At 37.0% G+C, this 22,403-nt stretch overlaps 1 protein-coding gene across 1 annotated transcript in view; it reads left to right on the top strand.

Moving 5' to 3' along the window:
• The window catches only part of LOC135200334 (large ribosomal subunit protein eL22-like), a 182,782-nt gene that overhangs the window by 16,889 nt on the left and 143,490 nt on the right, over positions 1–22,403 (top strand). Inside the window, exon 2 of the mRNA XM_064228903.1 lies at positions 5,570–5,729. Within this exon, the coding sequence (XP_064084973.1) occupies positions 5,571–5,729 (159 nt within the window). The 5' untranslated portion in view covers position 5,570. The remainder of the gene's footprint in view (positions 1–5,569; positions 5,730–22,403) is intronic.

Genomic DNA, 22,403 nt, shown 5'->3' with positions numbered 1-22,403 from the left:
TTTATGTGCACTACTTATTTATATTTACACAACATTTATGTGCACTCTTTATTTTATATATACACTACATTTATGTGCAGTATTTATTTTATATTTACATAACATTTATGTGCAGTATTTATTTTATATTTACATAACATTTATGTGCACTATTTTATATTTACATTTATGTGCACTTTATATTTCGTTTTCAAACAGACGTTCAAAAAAAATCAAACAAACGAAAAGAAACAATGAAAAGAGAAACAGGGAGAACCAGCCACCAAACAAGCAAAAAGACGAAACACCGAAATATGAAATATATACCTCCCAAGGTCATAATTCCTGGGGGGAGGGGGCGGGGCGCCCCAAAACTCGAAGCAGGAAACAACGCTAAACATTTCCTATTTGTCCGACGTCGAAGGAGAGATGGAAATAGCAAATATTCCTGTTTTGTTTTGGGGGGAATGTTTCTGTGGAAGTCGGAGGCGGGGCGGGGGTTGGGGTGGGTGTTGGGGAGGGGTGTTGTTGGTGGGTGGGAGGGGGGAGAGACATGGCCACATAACTGAACGGAATCACGTCTCATATTTTTCGTAACTTTTTTTTTTTTTTTTTTGCCTCTCGTTCTTTTCTTTTCCGCCGTTATTCTTTTTTTTTTGTTCATCCTGTGTCGTTGCTTTTTCGGGTTAAGTTTTTTTTTATTATTTGTTTGCGTCCGATGGTCAGAATCAGAGAGAATTTATGGAAAGGTTTTTCTGATTCGGGAATAACTTTTTTTATTTTCCAAGTTGCGTTCACTACGAGAATGGACACATTATGATGCTGTCGAACGCAGATTCTGTTGATCAAACGCTTTTGCGCTCTCTCTCTCTCTCTCTCTCTCTCTCTCTCTCTCTCTCTCTCTCTCTGGCCTCAACCTGCATTCATTGAATTCTCAAATATATTGGGCTATAATTCATGGACTTTTTCACGTTCGTAACATAACCCTTTTGAGATAGTGTATTAATGTTTTCAGTAAAAAAAAACTATTTACTGGAGGCCATTTAACAAGACATTTGAGCATTTTTTCAAAAATTAGCCCCATTTTGAAACGCGCAGCTAGAGCGCAAAAGGCTGTATCAGCGTTCGAACCGTCTTAGGTTTAGTCAGAGAAACTATGATGGCCATTTTAAAAAATGGTAACTTTCAACTATATATATATATAAAAAACCAGACGGTTATAAAAAGACAAGTTCTTACTAAGTTAGTGTGCGTAATTGCTAATGATTTTTAAACATATCTTACCCATATAATAGTATGGTAATATATGGTAATATTTGTTTTATGGTAATATACATTTGATTGGTAATAAAACCATATATGGCATATATGGGTTTATTGCCAATCAAATACAAAAAACTCTGCATGTAAACCTCTACAGCATATAAAAGTAAAAGCTCATAAAAGCTTTTCCAAACCTCTATGCCAACCCCCCTCCCCCCCACCAACCCACCCCCTGGGACTTCTGCAAGAAGCCCAGGTGGAGGACCCGTCAGTCAGTTCTTTGTCCCTGGATTCTCAGCGCAGTAAGAGGCAGTCTGTAGAGCTGTGTCCTTCAGGCGCAACTGAGAATCCTTAGAAAAAAAAAAGGAAGTTACTGTTGAAATTGGTACCTTAGAGACCCTTCGACATCCCCCTGTATGATTGCTCCTGATAACTGGCTAGAGTTGTTTATTATTATTAAAAAAAAAATGCAGTTCTGCTCCTTTTCACAGAGTTCTCCAAGACACAGGATTCATTCTGCCAGATGTTCCACCAGTACTTAGAAACTAAAGCTAAAGTTAGCGCTAACTAGAAATCCTCGGAGCCAAAGGGATCCCAAATTGCCTAGGGCGAGATAGAGAATGGATCCAATGACTTCGAGGAATCGATTTAATTATATGTGGGTCTTGCGCCCTTTTTGTTATTAGAGTAATCTAACTTAATATTAGAGGCTATCCACAGGGGATACCGGAGGCAGCCTTGGGTTTCTAAGTCTGACAGCAGAGGGGCCCCTCTCCAGGTGCTTCTGAATGTCACGCGTAGGTCAATAATCTTGGGAACACTGGGCCAAGTCCGACTAAGGCTCATAATCTAACGAATACTGGGGTCTAGTATGACTGAGGTGCCCTCCTACTGAACTTCCTTCAGAAGCCAAGGGGAACTACGGGTTTTGGAAAAGCAGAGATATTTTCGTTACTGGAATCCTGGAAAAGTTAATGGCATATCCAAACGAAATAATTCATAATCTGCAACTCCTGAAACCATATAATGTGAAATGTTCCACACCGAAGTATTTACTGTAGTTTATGTACTGCAAAATAACCTAAATGTTAATGGATTTTTAATTTATATACCAGCAAGTGTCGCCTCAGTAGCCAACTCCTCCACAAGCGCAGAGCGGTGTGCTTTCATGCCTTTCTGTTTTGTATCTACAACATTTCTTGCTTTGGTATGACATGACGGTGTAACGGGGAAATTGTGTATATATAAAAGTGTCTTGATATTAAGGATATGCAAATAAGGTGCCAAATTAGTAAATGCTAAAACTTTGTTCGTAATCTGCAGGATATCATGATGATGCATGTAATTTGGTTGTTCGTATTCTTTGATTTAACGAAGTTAATATTTTACCAGCGCGGTCTTCTTAAAAGTCTTTTTCGTAATTGCCCGTTATAATCTCAAGATTTAGGATAGTCTTTTCTTCCTCTTCTTTTTTTTTTATATGCACGGGAGGATGAAACTCATTCATGATTTATTCATTTTTGCCCTCAATTTCTTACGGTTGAATAGGGCGAGGAGATAACCAAATCAAAACTTTTTTAGTTAAAAAAAAAGTATTCATTTAAATATTTTAATATTTCTAATCTGATATGCGTAATTTTTGGTAGATATTTTTTTCCTGTTTAATGCTGCTCTTACAGTTTCCCCTATGACGGTTCAAGAGAGCCTTTTAGACCCTTTTAACATTGCTTGCCAATTTACGCCTGTGATGACAAAAGCGAGCTTAACCTAACCCAACCACTCTGATTGCTTTCATCATTCTGCTTTTGTACTTGACGTCGGGAGCAAGCAGACCAACACGTTAGTTCAGAAGTTAACTTTCCAATTGAAGCGTCCTTGCGTAACCGCATGAGAGCGAAAGGAGGGGGAGCTGGCGACGGAATTGAACCGTTGTGTCGACGATGTAAATAAAGAAGCGTCGACCTGTGTTGTTGAGACGGATCGATTTTTGGGGCCAGCGTCACTTGACTCTGGGCTTAGGGCCAGGCGCTTAATCTCATAATCTGGAGTGAGATCACACGTCCAATAATAAGAGATCGGGATAACACTACCAGACGAAACAGTGACCTAACTGACCAGAGAGAGAGAGAGAGAGAGAGAGAGAGAGAGAGAGAGAGAGAGAGAGAGAGAGAGAGAGAGAGAGAGAGAAAAGCAAATTTAGAGGCACCCCTGCATGTTTTGGGAAAACTACGTCAGCTAGCTCGTAGAGCAGTTGACGGGAGCTGGTTTAGATTTTGATTGCTATAAAGGTTAGTTTCATTGATTGCTGTTGCTATTAAAGTTAGCTTGTTTCGTTTTCAAGAAAATTACGAATGGATGAGAGGGGAGAAACACAGTTTCTTCTAAATGTAATTAGTTTCTACTGATAAACAAATTTAAAACTCCTTGCATGAAATGCTAAAGGATACGTTGTCTTTGTTACTCTTAAGTAAGTGAAGGGGAGGTCTGAAACTAGAATTATTTACTAGTTTAAGATCAGACCCTGAGAAGAGTCATAATATTAAAATAAATGCAAATTTTATCAACTTTTAGGATAGATGGTCATACACATTTAATACATGCTGAGTAGAATTTTACTTTCAAATGCTGTTCATGGTGTAACACTCTCCCTCTATCTCTTGCTGTCAGTTCGCGAGCGGTGCGTGTGATTCTGAGCAGACTTAAACTTTCAGGTGTACTTAGTGGTCGCAAGTCCTGCTCTAACACGACTGGTTCTCGCTTTCTCCCACTGCGTGTTGTGTATGTAAATATCTCTTTACCGCAATTTCACTTTCACAGTTTTATTTTTAGCTCATCGACTCACGTTGCTTTAGGATAGTTTGTCTGTTATATAACAAAGGGAAACTAGTCTATTCTCTGCAGAGATGATCCTGGGGAAGGATTATGTAACTTACCTAAATAAATATAACTTTAAAAGTCCCCAAGGACAGTTGAAAATGGGAAACCACGCAATTCGGTTATGACTAGCCTAGTACCTTGTATGGACCTAATTACAGTATATATTGTAACAAGGACGATCAGCTGACTACTTTCTACAAGTGAGAAATAACTGTTCTGTTTACGTGTTGACATTACCTAAAATTTTGTTTAATTTCACCAGTAAGAGTCAAAGTTTTTCTAATTATGAAATCAGTTTTGTAATTAGTGACTTTCTTTTTTTTGAGGTAATGGTTGAGTGATGTGAAATTTTCTAGCATCGAACACTGAACTAAGTAGCTAATGTTGGTGGCAGAATTGAAGGTACACTTTTTGGTGTCAGCTGGGCTTATGTAGAAATATTCCTAACTTACGTAAATTAAAACGTGCTAAAATCTACGGTCGAATATTTTTGTTTCACCAACGAAAATGAAAATAAATACGCTATATTGTATAAGAAACAATTGATCTGTACTGTTTAACAAACACGTTATTTATATTTTACATTTACATTCTCATAAATAAATCGTGAATATCCTATCCTAAAATTTCTGTATCTTTTAACTCAACGCGAAACACTTTTTTTTTTTTTCAGACCTTTTTTTAAGCTTTCCTACCCCTCAACAACAACAACAACAACAAAGATGTTTTAAGGCTTACTCCCCGAGTAAGCGAAAAGTGAATGCGACATTGACAAAGAGTCTTTTTTGGTAAACTGGAAAATAAAAGATGAATGAATAAATGGAAATAGGTTGTGTAGAATATAAGAAGACTAAGACTAAGATGGAGAAAACGGGAAAAAACGTTCTTCCATAAATTTAGAGGGCACCTGTAGTTCAGTTGAATACGTTGACATTCTCTTTCTCTCTCTCTCTCTCTCTCCTTCCGAGATAGGATTTGCCAATATCAGAACAAACTAAAGTCGAACTGGAGATTGGGTACTGTAGTATACCTTCCTTAGATCAAGAGAGTAATTCCTGAACTATAACATTTGCTCATTCATTCTTCTCTCTCCCATTCTCAGTCCCTCTCCTCCCTCTCTCTTCTCTCTTCACACACCACAAACACACACACACACACACACACACACACACACACACAGAAATGATGTGCCAATATCATACACAGACTAAAGTCTAATCAGAGAGTAGGGTACATTCGTTAGAACGTCAATATAATTCTTAAACTAATATTTGATTCTCTCTCTCTCTCTCTCTCTCTCTCTCTCTCTCTCTCTCTTCCCAGGAAGGATTTGCGAATACCAGAGACAAACAACCAAAGACGAAATAGAGCATTAATCGCCTCATCATAATTATATTTTCTAAGTCATCTTTCTTTCTCATCTCCATTAACTTTTAACTTCTTTCTCCAGAATGGATTCGCGAATAGCGGACTTGAAGCGAGGTGTGGAGGAGCTGGAGAGCAGAGTGTCATCCTTAGAAGAAATCGTCGTCGACGAGGACGCTCTGCTCAATGTCAAAATTCACCATACGCTCAACTCGAGTCCTAGTCCCAAGGCCAACAGTCCAAAGGTAGGTCGATGGCTCGTTCGGGGGGAAGCGAAATCTCTGGGTAAAAAGGTGAGTGTGTGCGATTTTCTCTCTCTCTCTCTCTCTCTCTCTCTCTCTCTCTCTCATACACAACATATACATATTTACTTGCATACTTACACACTCAATTACCCCCCCGTACTACACAAAATCTTTACTTGCATCTTACACACTCAATACCCGTACTTACTTCCCTTCTCTCTTCTCTCTCTCTCTCTCTCTCTCCTCTCTCATACACAACATATACATATTTACTTGCATACTTACACACTCATACCCGTACTTACAGAAAATTCTTCCTCTCTCTCTCTCTCTTCTCTCCTCGCCTCTTTAAAAATCTCTCTCTTCTTCTCTCTCTCTATCACACACACACACACAATCATTATAAAGAAACTACTGTATTGATTATCACAACTTTATTGATATATGATAAATATTCGTTAGGCCTCATCAAAGGATATAACATTAGTAGTGTCAGTTCATTAAGGTTCAGAGGGAAAACATTGACATATTGTCACTCTAATAGAAAAGTGTTGTGTTCGATTTTCGTAATGGCACTGACTTCGACTACTTAAAATTTTATTGCGAGAGGTTTGTTTTATCGTCATTTATTGTAGATTTATTTATGATTGTTTTTATTTTACCGTTGTTTATTGTTGATTTAGTTATGTTTTTTTATAGGATTACCTTTCCCAAGACCGTTTTTGTGCTCTTTATGATATCTATGATAAATCTAGAGACCATTTTAATGAAAATCGGTGAAATGTAATTCATTTGCGGAGTTTCTTTCTGTTGTGGCGCCACTTGGACACAAAGCCAATCAATCTGGTGCCCAGTTCAGCGTATCCGTTGAACATTATAATTTATGCAGATTATTCGTAATCTGCATAAATTATAAAGGATCACGCCTTAAAGCCACAGAAAAAAGCAAGATGGTAGAAAAACCTATTTGTATTCAGTGACGAAAAACATCGATACAGTAAATAAGTAGACAAGGTGGCGTGAAAGCAATAGTAAACGAAACTCAAACCAAAGGGTGAGGCGGGGCATCCTACAGGGGCTATGGTATAGACTGGAGTCTTTGAGCAATGGTTATGTGGACCCAGCCCGTCGAATATAGGTTTTAAGCCCTATTACCCGGCCGTCATAAATTGTGGCACAGATAATCCATCCAATGAACAACAACCCAAAGGGAACCGAGATAATACGGCAGTCTTCGTATTGTCTTATTCATTCAGCTTATTCATTTACGGCTGTTTTCAGCTTATTCATTCATTTTATTTATATGTACGAAGAGGAATATGATGGAGAGTGTGCCTCTTCAGCGTGGTGGGATTGCTGCGTCCAGATCTGTATTCTTATTTCGTAATCTTAAGCAGCAGTATTCACTGTAGGTTACTTTTGAGTTACGTGGGGTCTGGCCAGTGCTTGGATAGGTGACCAGTCACGGTCTCCAGTGGTTGGCAGACACCGTTGGCTCATGAGCTCACTTGATCATTGCTGAAACTTGTCACAGGCTTTGGGAGTCAAGTGGTAGAATCTTATATAGTGGTTCTTTAGATTCTTCTTCTATAGTGGTACTTTAGACTCTTCAAGGTGGCATTTGTATCCTGAGTGAGTGAGCGAATATCGTGGCGTAGCGAAATATTTCATGTAATTTAACAAGCACAAACAATCCTTTGTTGCTTTTTAAGCGTGGATGTTCTTCGTTGGACGAAGTGTTTACGTACTTGCCTACCGATTCGGTAGTTGCGAGTTCGACTCCCGCTCTGCCAACATGGAACCAGAGGAATATGTTTCTGGTGATTAGAAATAAATTTCTCGATGTAAGTGGTTCGCATCCCACAGTAAGCTGTCGGTCCCGCCACTGGGTAACCAATCGGTTCCTACCCACGTAAAAATATCTAATCCTCCGGGCCAGCTCTAGGAGAGCTGTTAATCAGCTCAGTGGTCTAGTTAAACTAAAATATACTTAAATTTTTTTAAGCGTAAATACGATTTTTCTGTGTACTTGTACCTTAGCTCTGTTTCTTTTTCAATACATCCACGAAAGATACGAGATTTCTAAATTCCCGGCGTGAGATCCCTTGTCTTTTGTGACCGGGGTTTATTTTATAATTTGTGAAGATTTTATGTGGTCTTTAGCCTACTGAGGTCTTCGTCTCTTCGTCTCTTATCCTCTTACGAAAATGGATTTTCAGCATCAGTCTTCAAGACTTGACTGTTCGCGTGAATCTTTATACAACAATTCATTCCAGTGCAGATCTCTTTCCTGCTACTGCCTGACTCTGGAACTTTCACCCTCCCCCGGTTTCCCCTCTCTCATGAGGCTAGCTCAGAGTAGCTCGGCAGTTCCTGTACTTCTGCATTAGATACGAGCATCGAAATAAGGTTACACAAATCCAAATGCATGAAAACACGAAATTCGCAACAGTTTTGTGAAATACTCCAACTGAGCTTCGGATTTATTTAATACCAACCCAGGGTTACGAGCACGGGCGTTCGTACTAGGCTACACGCGAGCGCGCACTCGCACACACATACACATACATACACACACACACACACACACATATATATATATATATATATATATATATATATATATATATATATATATATAGTATATATGTATATATGTATATGTATACATGTGATATATATATATATATATATATATATATATATATATATAATGTAAAATATAGATATAGATAGAATGACATATATAGATCCACAGATATAGACCGATACATATGTGTTTATATTCGTATAGACGATAAAAATATACCTTTGAATTAATTTAAAACATATGTTTGTGTGTAAAACCCGCCACGCAGTATATGTGTGTATAACCCGCCACGCACTAATGGGTTTCATTGTACAGATGGAAAATTACAATCTTGCCATTAAAAATCATTCTTTTAGTACCAATAAATAACAAATATATGAATATTAGGTAATGTACGCACCACCTGAAATCACAAAATTCTAGGTCATTAATATTTCCTCGTCAGCATATATTTGCTCTCATGACAAAAAAATACCTTAGCCCTCCACGTGTTCTTCAAATAATAATATTTCCAATTAACCTTTAGCAGAAAATCCTGAATTTTCTAACCCCTCTCCTCATTATTATGATGAGTTAATTAACAGCAATTAATCATTTTTATAACCTAGATTTGCCAGTACCATTGATAATGCGAATAAAATTAACCTTTTCGGTGTAACAGACCAGTGTCTGCGCTGAGTCAACGCAGCAATATTTAACCAAATACTAGCACCGGTAATTTACTGTAAAACTAATAGTTCCACTGTGGCGAAAACTTTGCAATAAAATGCAAATGAAAGATTTGGTACACATTCCGAATTTGATGGACTTCGCTCTGTTGTGCATTACTGGGAGAACTGTCCAGGCAAATATCGCTTTGCTGTGCATTACTGGGAGAATTGTGCAGGCAAATCTCCTGCACAGTTCTCAAAGTATTGCACAGCGAAGCGATATTTGCTTGCACAGTTCTCCTAGTAATGCAATACTGGGAGAACTGTACAGGCAAATCTCCTGTTAAAAACGCTATTGTTGCATTAGTTTTTGCTTTACATTTTTTGTTTTACTTTTTTTGTTTATGTTACACGAAGCTGTAATTGTTTCATAAGACTTTTTTATCACCGGACAACTACTGTGACGCTGACTCTACAGGCTCGAGCGCGTTGCACCCGACAGGCCATGTGATCCCACATTTACTTTGTGAAGCTCGCGAGGCTTAAGCCGGTTTGATTGCTCTTTCAAACTATCCACTTCCACAGTGTGGAATTCTGTACCTTTCTCCGTGTTTCCCGACTCATTTAACACGTCCCTCTTTTTAAGAATGGATTTTTCCATCTCCTAAATAGTGAAATCATTCTCTTTATCCTCAGTACCATGAAAATTATGATCATTTATTGATATTTGATTTCTTAAAAGATTTTACTGTAAGTCCATCATGACAGCGGTATGGCGTTAGAAAAGGCAGTATTTTTTCAAGAGATTAAAGACTTATCTACTTAATTTACTCGAAGAATCACTTGGGGTTCTGTGGTTCTTCATGACGTAAGAGAAAGTAAACACTAATAATAATCACTATTATCAATAATAATAATAATAATAATAATAATAATAATAATAATAATAATAATAATAATAATAATAATAATAATAATAATGAAGAAGAAGAAATCCACAGTGGTGTAGATGCATATATATAGATATATTATATATATATATATATATAATATATATATATATATATATATATATATATATAATATAAAGTATGTATAAAGGAGAATCGAGCAGTTTTTCGAAAACTCTTGTATATATATATATTTCTAAAATATATATTGACATCTAAACCACCATGGATTTCTTTGAGTTTCTTTTCAATGATATAATAATAATAATGCAGCTAACTGGTAGTTTTGTGTTTTCGTTCGTAATAATAACAATTGACTTTTAAGAGGTCAATTGCCAACCCCTTACCCTCACATATTTATTATTCCCGGAGGCGGGGCTAGGTAAGGATTGGGTGATTGGTGTCGCAATAGCTAGGGTCAGCGACGCAGTAAATTGGTCGCCGGTTCCATCAGATTCTGTAAATAAAAACACCCTCATAACTGACGTTGAAAGACTTAACTGATTAAACATTCTGTTGTTGGATTCGAGTTTAATGTTATCGTTGCGTACAAGGATTCATGGCGTTTAAAATTGAATCGGTTTTTTCGCCAGATAAATTCAGGAAAAAAGAAAAAAAAGTGCAAATTGTTGTGGCTAAATATTTTGGACAGTTGGTCGCTTGTTCCCGTCAATGACATTGGGGGTGATTGTTTGAAATGATAAATTTATTGAGGTCGTTGTCATAGTTTATGGATAGATAATTCGAATGAAAATTGAAATATTGCATGTCCCCTTTGGCATCTTGTTTTTTTTATATATTAATCATTTCGATATTAAAAAATTAAAGTTAATCATAAAAAAAAAGTTACTATGAAAAAAAATTTAATTTGAGTACCTTAAAATTTTTCCGTACTTAAAATATTAATATATACGAAATTGAGGTGCCAAAGAGAGATACGTGATTTCAGAATAAGTTTTATCGTTCATTACACGATGACAGACAAAAAAAATTATTTTCCTTTTCGTCTAGACAACTATAGCAATATTATAATATACTTTCTTGTATAGTCCAATGCATAATTTAGCAGTTACAGCTGTTTCATTCACATACTTCGACCTTCCTTTCCATGTGGGTTTACGGCCTGTTATGGTAATTACGGCTCCGGAACGGCCGCGTTTCTTGGTAGTTCATGGCACTATTACGGAGCCGGAATTACTAGGTGCAGGAGGAAGTCGTCATCCATTCCGGTGCCAATTGAATCGGTGGCACTCGGAGCCAGCATACGGCGACGGATGCAGAATTAGCCCACTGGCCACCTTTAAAAGTTAGCTCCAGTGTAGACCGCCCCCTTTTTTTTATTTATTTGTTTTAATTTTTTTTTTTCGCAGAAAAGTGCCGCGTCAAATTTGACATAGACATAAACATCCGCTCGGGCAATTTGAGGATATCTGGATTCCAATTGGATCATGCTTTCTAAGAAAGAATTCCCTTCTATAAATGCTTTCATATGAAAAAAAAGATTTTTTAATGATGATTGTTAAATTTAGCAAAGCCCTTAAGTGAGCTTCGTCATTTGACTGAGTTATGATATTTGGTGGCCAGTAGTTGGCATTATTATTATTATTATTATTGTTGTTGTTATTATTATTATTATTATTATTATTATTATTATTATTATTATTATTATTATTATTATTATTATTATTATTATTATTATTATTACAACCCCATCCCAACTCTTTTGGAAGCCACCCAGCGGAAGCACATACTACTTACAGCAACGTTTGAAGGGCCGATTTGATAAAATGCAACCCGTCAGGGGGAGTAGTGCCGTCAGTTCGCCTCACGCAGTGCACTGTAGGTATTACTAAAAGGTTCTTTGCAGCGTATCTTTGGCCCCTAGCTGCAACCTATTCTCTTCCTTCTATCTTACTCTCCAACCTCCCCTTAATTCTTAGTGAAACTGCTTTGAGGTTTTCCTCCTGTTACACCTTTCAGACCTGTACTTTCCGATTTTCGTTTCTGCGCTGAATGACCTCATAGTTCCCAGCGCTTGGCCTTTGGCTTAAATCTTGTATTCCTATCCTTTATAAAATCCTTGAAAACATACTTCTTTGACACCACCTTAGGAAAGCAATTGATCTCTCATTCTATTTTGCTGATTTGGAAAAACGTTCTTGTCTTCTCTGAGCAATGTGGGCTTTTTAAATTATATTTTGACATCAGGCATTAATTATTCATGTCATTTCTTCCTACGAAAATGTTGGTTCAAATTCATAAGATTCTTCATCCACATATATATATATTATATATATACGTATGTATATATATATATATATATATATATATATATATATATGATATATATTATATATATAGATAGATAGTTATATACGTATATACGTATGTATATATATATACTATATATATATATATATATATATATATGTATATGTATAGATATATATTAATATTTATATTAATCGATAGATTAGATAGTATAGAATAGATAGATCAGATAGATAGATAGATAGTATAGATAGATAAGATAGATACATACATACATAGATAGATAGCTAGATAGATAGATAGATAGATATATACGTATATACACACGGATGTGTGTGTGTATATATATATATATATATATATATATATATATATATATATATATATATAATCACAATGTTTCAGTCTTCATTCAGAGAACTTTGACTTGTTTTACTATGGAGCCACTCAATGCATGTACGTATATACATACATACATACATACACTTCATATATGAACAGATACATTTTTACCGTAACTTAATTTACGTGTGTGAAACTCTAAACCTATGAAAGGCACAGTAGCCTCTAAATGAATTGTGGAAATTCGTGTAATTAAAATATCGTATTTTAGCGTAATTCTTGATGACGTGAATGAACGGTAATCTCTGTCTTATAATAATAATAATAATAATACTTAGGAAGCAGACCCTCTCTCAAGCATACTTTATTAAAAGTAATGGCTACTTCAGCAGCGTTACACTTGTAGAGATTCTTCTCTATTTTGCGAATAGCGGCTTTTTCAGTGCTACTTAAACAGGCTAGTAGAGCGCCTATAGAGGTCATGGTAAAATACAGGGTCAAAATAGGTGTATATATTTGAATTTTACAGATAAACTATGATACCATAGTCATCAAAGTCATTAACGATTTTCTCTCTCTCTCTTTCTTAAAGCGAGCTTTCGTCTGGAGCTGCCAGACATCCTCGGGCTGGGAAGCTGAGGGTGGACTGATCTTGGTGCGGTGTCCGTCCTCCTTATATCTGTGGTTGACAGCAGGGGGTCTGCCCCATGCTTGTCTCCTATTGGCTGGTGGCGGTGAGTCTTGTTTTCATTGGCTGCCTGAGCCAGGTCTCAAGCCACTTTCTTCGGGCCGATGGTTGCGTTGCAGCATATCCTGCAGCCGCCTGGACCTCCTAAGCGGCGCTGTAACATTGATGGGCGTTGCGCTACGCTGTGGGACGTCACGGCTACTTTGATTTCCATCGGCTGCAGGAGTACCTCGTTCGGGGGCGTTGTCATCCATAGAGTTGTCATGATCGGTGGTGTCATTGTTGGTGGCAGGTCTTCTCATACTCGTAGGGAGGAGAAATTCTTCCTGCGTCGTATTCAGAGTAGGTTTTATTTGCTGGATGAGTAGCGCCTCCAGCAGGCGCAACCGACGAGGCGCTACTCATCCAGCAAATAAAACCTACTCTGAATACGACGCAGGAAGAATTTCTCCTCCCTACGAGTATGAGAAGACCTGCCACCAACAATGACACCACCGATCATGACAACTCTATGGATGACAACGCCCCCGAACGAGGTACTCCTGCAGCCGATGGAAATCAAAGTAGCCGTGACGTCCCACAGCGTAGCGCAACGCCCATCAATGTTACAGCGCCGCTTAGGAGGTCCAGGCGGCTGCAGGATATGCTGCAACGCAACCATCGGCCCGAAGAAAGTGGCTTGAGACCTGGCTCAGGCAGCCAATGAAAACAAGACTCACCGCCACCAGCCAATAGGAGACAAGCATGGGGCAGACCCCCTGCTGTCAACCACAGATATAAGGAGGACGGACACCGCACCAAGATCAGTCCACCCTCAGCTTCCCAGCCCGAGGATGTCTGGCAGCTCCAGACGAAAGCTCGCTTTAAGAAAGAGAGAGAGAGAGAGAGAGAGAGAGAGAGAGAGAAAATCGTTAATGACTTTGATGACTATGGTATCATAGTTTATCTGTAAAATTCAAATATATACACCTATTTTGACCCTGTATTTTACCATGACCTCTATAGGCGCTCTACTAGCCTGTTTAAGTAGCACTGAAAAAGCCGCTATTCGCAAAATAGAGAAGAATCTCTACAAGTGTAACGCTGCTGAAGTAGCCATTACTTTTAATAAAATAATAATAATAATAATAATAATAATAATCTGGAAAAACTAGAGGCTGAAGTAGCTCCAGAACTCATGCAGAAGTGTGTGCTCCTAGAAACGGCGCACATAGTAAGAAAAGTGATGGACTCCTAAGGAGAAAGGATGCAACCAGGAACCCCACATTATCAATACTACCCAGTCGAATTGGAGGACTGTGATAGCCACCCCCCCTCCCCGCGCGCCACAAAAGAATAATAATAATGATAATATAATAATAATAATCTATTAAATATTTTATATCTGTAAATTATAAATATCAAAATAATCCCTTCCTCGCTATTGCCCCATTTAAACCACAGATCTCAGTATTCTAAATTCAACTCCCGCACCCCCACACCCCTTTCAAAAAAATAAAAATTTACAGGAGTTAATTACAAAACAAACAAAAATTGTAACAATACTGTATTCGCCCGCTTTAGGTGGCTGTGGCATTGTTATTTTTTTTCTCCCCCTCTTTTGAAATTAACTAGCATTGCCCATTTAGCCCTTTTATAAGAGAATTTATTACACGTTGATTACGTAATGCACGAAAGCTTGAACGAGTTGGAATATTCCAAATGAATTTGGAATTTTTGCCGTCATTTTTTTTTGTGCCTTCTATTTTTTTACATAAATACTTTACTGTGATTCGTAATGAACATTGTTTATGCCACGTGTAATTGTGTGTGTGTGTATAGCATGGGCTTTGATATATATATATATATATATATATATATATATATATGTGTGTGTGTGATTATATTTATATATATATTATAATATATAATATATATATATATATATATATATATATATATATATATATATATATACAAATAAATAATCTAAACACAATTACGTGTAGAACAGAAATAAATTTCAGAGTCGTATCAAAATCGAACCCAGATCTTTCAATTGAAAGACGAGACCGCTACCTACCAAGCCACGCAAGTATGTATATATATTATATATATATATATATATATATATATATATATATATATATATATATATAATAGACTCGCGGTAGTGTAGTAGGTAAAAGCTTCACTGACGTTCCTGGATTTGGAAGGATCCTGGGTTCGCGCCCCGATCCAGGTAAGTCTATTATCGAGAAAAAATTCCCCTTCGGTTAAGCATATATGAAAATATATTAATTCCGAGGTAGAGCGAATTAGATATTAAAGGACATTGTAGCTTGATATATGTATATGAATCACGGAAAAGTGATATGACTTAAAGATTGGCTACGTGCTGTCAAAAGCACTACAAACACTACCGGAGTCGAGGTGGGTTGATGTTGTCTCCAAACCAACGAATTACCTGCGCGCGCGAAAGGTATTTCAGGGTGAGAGGCGACATCAACTTTTAGCCTCTCGCGGTAGTGTAGTAGGTAAAAGCTTCACTGACGTCCCTGGATTTGGAAGGATCCTGGGTTCGCGCCCCGATCCAGGCAAGTCTATTATCGAGAAAAAATTCCCCTTCGGTTAAGCATATATGAAAATATATTAATTCCGAGGTAGAGCGAATTAGATATTAAAGGACATTGTAGCTTGATATATGTATATGAATCACGGAAATAGGAAAGTGAGCAGATGTTGTGCCAGTAACAGTAAACAAAAACGTAGTTAAATGAAAAGTTACATGAGGAATTATGATAAACAGGGCCTTATGCCAGCCACTGCCAGGTGCCTTAGACTCATGAACAGGGACGTGATGACCGAAAAGAAGAATGGAGCTAGGGGATAACAATAGTTCTATATCTTTCTTCTGCATATCTGTATATTGAAAAAATTCACATTAATACTGAAGTAAGCTAGATTTATACAAGCGGTCTTTGTTTAGATAATCCATAAAACAGTGAAACTTCAGTACCTAAATTTTATAGTTTCAGTAAACACCAAATTTTTACAAGTTTCAGTAAACACAATTTTTACAATTCTCAGTAAACAATTTCTACAACTTTCAGCAAACCAAATTTTTATCATTATCAATAAACACCAGATTTTTTTCAATTTTCGGTAAACACCAGAATTTTACAATTTTCAGTAAACCAAATTTTTTAAATTTTTAGTAAACCAAATTTTTTAATTTGTCAGTAAACACCCAATTTTTACAAATTTAGTAAACACAATTTTTACAGTTTTCAATAAACACAATTTTTACAGTTTTCAGTAAAATACAGATTTTTACCATTTTCAGTTAACAGTTTTTACAATTTTCAGGAAACCAAATTTTTATAATTTTTAGTAAACACCAGATTTTTACAATTTTCAGTAAACAGTTTTTACAATTTTCAGTAAAATCCAGATTTTTTACTATGTTCAGTAAACTATTATTTTTTTAAATTTTCAGTAAACCCAATTTTTACAATTGTTAGTAAACCAAATTTTTACAATTATTAGTAAACCCCTAAATTTTACAATATTCAGTAAACTTGAACGCAATTGAATGATCGCTAGAAATGACATACATATTTTTGTTTCTGTTCATTCTGTTTTGTTTGAGCACATTTTTTGTCCGTGTCGACCTTAAAACCTTCATGAATTAGAATTTAAAAAAAATTACAAACAAATCGACTCCATTAGATTAAAACGTTGAGCTTTAGGTGACGTCGCTGAAATGCAGAATAAATAGAGACGCATTTGTCCTCTCATTTGTTTTGAAAAGTATCTGTGGTTTTTCGTATCGATTGAAATGCTATTTATATAAAAGCTTGATCTAATCTCTTATACTTCAATTTACGCGAAACCATTGAGTCCCTGATATCTCAATTCGTTTCTATATCGGCCGTATTGCCTGTCGCTGCTTCCCCCAACACCACTATTATATAATAAATATATAGACGATGATTTAAGTGACGGATAGATGACGCTTTGTATCAAACGGATTCGCCAATATGGCCGAAGTATATCAGAGTCTTTTGAAACTTATTGGAGGTTTATTTATGAAATCGCAAATTTTCTCGCCAGGGCGAAAAAAAAAAAAATATTGAGCGTCATTCTTCTACAGTGGCCGTGATTCATCCGGTGCTCGTCGTATTTTCGGTTGATTTTGGACTTTTTCGTTTGTCATTATTTTCGGCCTTGCATCACCGGGATCTTTATTGTGTATCTCCCGTAGGGGGCTAGTGCCACCGGTGAACCTCATGTGGTACAATGTAGGCATTACTTAAGGTTCTTTGCAGCGTTGGCCTTCGGCTGATACCACTTTCATTCATTTTACTCTACCTCCTTTCATATTCTCTTTCTTCATCTTACTTTCCATCCTCTCCTAATACATGATTCATAGTGCAACTGCTTTGAGGTTTTCCTCCTGTTACACCTTTCAAACCTTTTACCTACAATTTCCGTTTCAGTGCTGAATGACTTCATAGGTTCCAGTGCTTGGCCTTTGGCCTAAATTCTACTATATTCAACTCAACTCAATATCGACAACTCAAATTATTCTTTTTGGGATATTTTAATTTGAGGAAATTTAGGCTGTCAAATCAGGCACTGGGGCACTGTGGTCCATTCTTTACCAAGCAGTGAAAAGGAGGAGTTAGAGTGGTTGAACAGCAGGATAACGAGATCCGGTAAAATAAAGATGAAACACGAAGAGTCTAAAGGTGGAAATTGGTTTCACTAATAAGTAATAGTTAGAGAGGCTGGACAGCCTAACAGAAGAAAGGAAGTGAGAATGAAGATGAATTGAAAGGCTAAATAGTGATGCAGCTAGTGGCTAAGGAGACTTTCCAAACAGCCGTAAATAATGCCTACAGTGAACCACGTGAGGTGCACTCATGACACTACCCACAAACGGGGACGATGCCTTTAAGAGTTGACATAAGAAAAATTTATATATTTTATATATTGTATATATATATATATATATATATATATATATAGATATTTATATATGTATATAATATATATAACGGGAGGGAAAACTTACAGTTGCATAATATACTTATTATATATATCACTAGTATTAGTTATTTAGGTAGAAATATGGATATATTATTACAATATATTATAATATTATATATTATATATATATATATTATAATTATATATATATTATATAATATAATAATGTATTTGTAAGCACCGGTGATTCAATTCAGGGTATTTTGAAAGGGGAATTACGTCTCCGAAGCAGACGGATTGAATTCGAGACACTGGGATTATTCTTGAGTCATCAGTCAGTAAGTGGATGGACTTGGCAATGATTTATTTCATGTTTTTCTTTGCGAAGCGGCTCATTCATATTGCATGGTGTTCGTGTGTGTGTGTGTGTGTGTGTGTGTGTGTGTGTATGTATGTATGTATGTATGTATGGATGTGTATAGATATATATTGTGTATGTGTGAATGAAAGTATCCAAGTATGCATCATATCATGTATAGATAGAATTGAATGAATGCAAACGAATATCTACGCATACAAACGCATTATACTAAGATAACGACTTAAAGAAACAAGATCAAGACGAACCGTCGCTTGAATATGTGATGTAAGACTTAACCATCACCTGATTGCATATCAACAAAGCTTAACACGTCATCGTAAGAACACGTCTCAGCATCTTGGCAAAAGTATTTCAAATATGCCTAGGAAAAATATTTAATTGGGAACTGATACGTAATTTCATAACGTGTTTGTAAAGTTAATAACGGTGCAGTTCACAAACGCGATGCATAATTAGTTTAATTATGCATCCTTACTTCTGCATCATACGTGCGCGGTTAATCTGGTATGTGCGTGTGTTTGTTTGTGCGTTGTTACATACGGTGTAGTACTCGTTTGTTATGGTTTTATTACTACAGTTCAAAATTATCACTTTCGGGATATCTACTTACGCGGGAAATACACGTTAATATCATATTTTAGGTTTGTCTCTCTCTCTCTCTCTCTCTCTCTCTCTCTCTCTCTCTCTCTCTCTCTCTCAAAATCGCGATTTCATCCTTTCAACTTCTAACAAGCTATCGAGAGCTTTCCATCCATTCAGAGTTCCATTGCACCCAAGTCTTTCATTGTTAGTAAGTCAACCATCGTAAATTGAGTTATTAAGAAGTCTTCCAAGATGAACAAACCATCCAGTATCAGGAAATCGTTCAGACCTTACCCAGCTTTTAAACCCTTGCCAATGCCAACTGATCCGAGGGTGTACTTTGAAATCACAACCGATTCCCCTTAAGTTTATTACTACATTTTCTATGAAGCGTTTAAAAGTTTTCTTCTAATCTTTGAGGATAAACCTATTGTAAACTGTAAACGTTTTTCTTCTTCTGGGGTTGTGCAAAAGGTTTGTCCATCCCATCTTCATCTCCATTAATCATTATCTCATTTAATATATATGGTGTTTTCTCAGTTTCATTTTTATAGCATTCTTCAATCCATTTTTCCGTTGTAGTACCTAAGCTTTTTGCTGATTATAACACCAACGTATCCATAGGATTTAAGTCTGCCAATTTTTTATCGTCTCTCCAATCCCAGACCTTCAGTTCCATAACCAGCCAATCTTTCATTACAAGATTTTTCGAGGAGAGCAAAAAGCACAGACAGAATTAATTTAAGAACTGAATTCATTCACATCTATGCCGGTAAAATAAAATGTAAAGGAAAAGATACGTTCTACATACTGGATGACCGTAAGACACACGTTTGAAGAAGTAGCAGACAAAGAGACGAAGATGAAATTAGCGGTAAATCACGAAAGGTAAACTTGCCAAGAATGAGTGAAAAAAAGGCTTTGTAAAACTACTGAAGATTATGTGCTAGGTGAAAAAACAAATTCTTGGTAGATCGGGAAAATTTATTTTTTAAAAAATATAATAAAATGAAATAAAAATGAAAACTGATAAGTTTCAATCATTCCCTTCCCATCTCCGGAAGCATGCTTTACAAAATTCCCATCCATTCCCATTCCCATGAAAGGGCATTACGACCAGACCCGAAATCCTTCTCCCCCGCTCTGGTTTTTGAGGGCTACGTGGCGCATGCATTACAGGCGAGCGTTCTGGCGACGTCACGGGATGCACATGCATGCGCGCGAGCTCGCGAGGGAAATCGACGCTCCAAAACGATTCGAATTTAATTGAAACGCGTATAAATATCGAGGTAATGGCGGGACCAGGCCTCGCCAAATGAAGTAAACGGTGATCAACGGAAATTCAACCGTCGATGACAAATAGTATTCGGGAGCCATTTTTATTTTTTGTATATATATTTTTTCGCGCCAGTTTTTCTTTTTTATCGTGGCGCGCGTGTAGCACCATTTTCCTCCCGTGATGAAAATAGAAACAAGCCGCGAACCTGTTCGTTATTGATGCGTCCGATGCATTATTCATAGTTACGTATGATGGACTTTTTTTTTTTTTTTTTTCCTTCGAGGGTATTGGCGTGAAAATGACTCTCTCTCTCTCTCTCTCTCTCTCTCTCTCTCTCTCTCTCTCTCTCATACACAAACGCACACGCTGTCATGCAATTGCTTTTATAACTAACTTTCATACATATGCAAAAACATATCGCTTGTGGGCATGTTTGTGCTTGAAGACACGGGTAAAGTCAGTGGTAAGGATAAACCAAGACGCTGGAAGATAAGTAATACTTTCGACATTATATTAAAAGATTAACTCGGGAGATTAAGAGAAATAGTAGATCTATCGGATGACGTCACACTGTGGATCAAAAACACTGACGTTCAGACTGATAATTATATATATAATCGGAGTGCAAGGTTTATAGTGTTGTGTGTGTGTGTGTGTTTGTGTATTTATGTCTGTAACAGTGAGATGGGACCTTATAGAATTCAAAAGTGGTAAATACGATTATTTCTGAACTGTACTTTTTGGGGTTGGGAAAACCAACGTTGAGAAGGAAACTGAATCCTTGAGAATATGTAATTAATATTTATATTTAAAAAAAGTCTGATTTGACGAATGGATTTATAACAATTGACAGAAAGAAGTGTGAGAGAGAGAACGAGGAAATAAATTTAAGACTTCCAACTACTGATGAACGTGATTAAAGATAATGAGTAGCTGGAGACTACGACCCAATTAGTTCAACAACGACAACAATATACATTCAGTGATCATTATCGTATGCAACAGACGAGGACTTCATTGATTAGCAGGCCTCGTACCACGATGCCACCCAGAGAATACGTCTATACTCTTCCTAATGACTCAGGATATTTGAGAGAACTTGGTGTCACTTTCGACTCCAGTCTGGTTTTGTGTACACGACAATCCTCTAATCCTCCCATATAACTAGATTCAGTAATCTGCTGTGAGATTACTGAATTTGATGCCACATACTTATGACATTGCAATATCATGGTTTATTCTCCAGTGTGGGTGCCTAGCCATCGCGCAGTCTAGCTTCAGAGCAGAATTACTCGGAGTGGAATTTCCCTTTTCTTCCAACAGTGGTAACATGATTTGTAGCATCGTCGGAAGGTACGCCTCTTGTAAGCCTTATTTCTCCACTGGGAACTTCCAACTACCGCCTGATGTCAATTAGCTCACTCGCGTGCTCTGTGATTTTATGGGACCTCATTGTGATGTACTGCCACGCACGCACAAACAGACCCCTAGAACTGAACAAGTTTTTGAGCACTTGTGTGTGTGTGTGTATGGGATACAGTTGCTAATTGAAAACGGATACGGGAAAACGCAATTCTCCGTAGACTTTTATGGAGCAGAAGTTGTTTTAACTGAACTGTCCTGAGTTATAAGTTGAGCGCTCCGATTGGCGAAATAACAGTGGATACTAATTTGTTGCCTCTGTCGGAGAGTGCTCAACTCCAAGGTCATGCAGATTATACTGAATGCATTGAAATTCACCTCTGATTATCGTTTACATTTGCAATTATTTATGCTCCAAAAGACACCGGAAAATTTGTTTGTGAGAAATGGCCTTTAGTTTAACTTGTGAGTTATTGTTAAGCCGGATATGTACTACAATATCTCTTGAATGGTGCCACAGAAACTCGGGTCGTTTCAATGAAACTTGGTTTGCTGTGGTGCCTCCCAAGACCACTCGGTTCCAATATCTTGTTCCTAAATTGAC

The sequence above is a fragment of the Macrobrachium nipponense genome, chromosome 26 (assembly GCF_015104395.2).
Source record: "Macrobrachium nipponense isolate FS-2020 chromosome 26, ASM1510439v2, whole genome shotgun sequence".
Classification (NCBI taxonomy): domain Eukaryota; kingdom Metazoa; phylum Arthropoda; class Malacostraca; order Decapoda; family Palaemonidae; genus Macrobrachium; species Macrobrachium nipponense.
The sequence above is the reverse complement of the archived record's forward strand: the minus strand, read 5'-3'. Positions and strand labels throughout refer to the sequence as shown.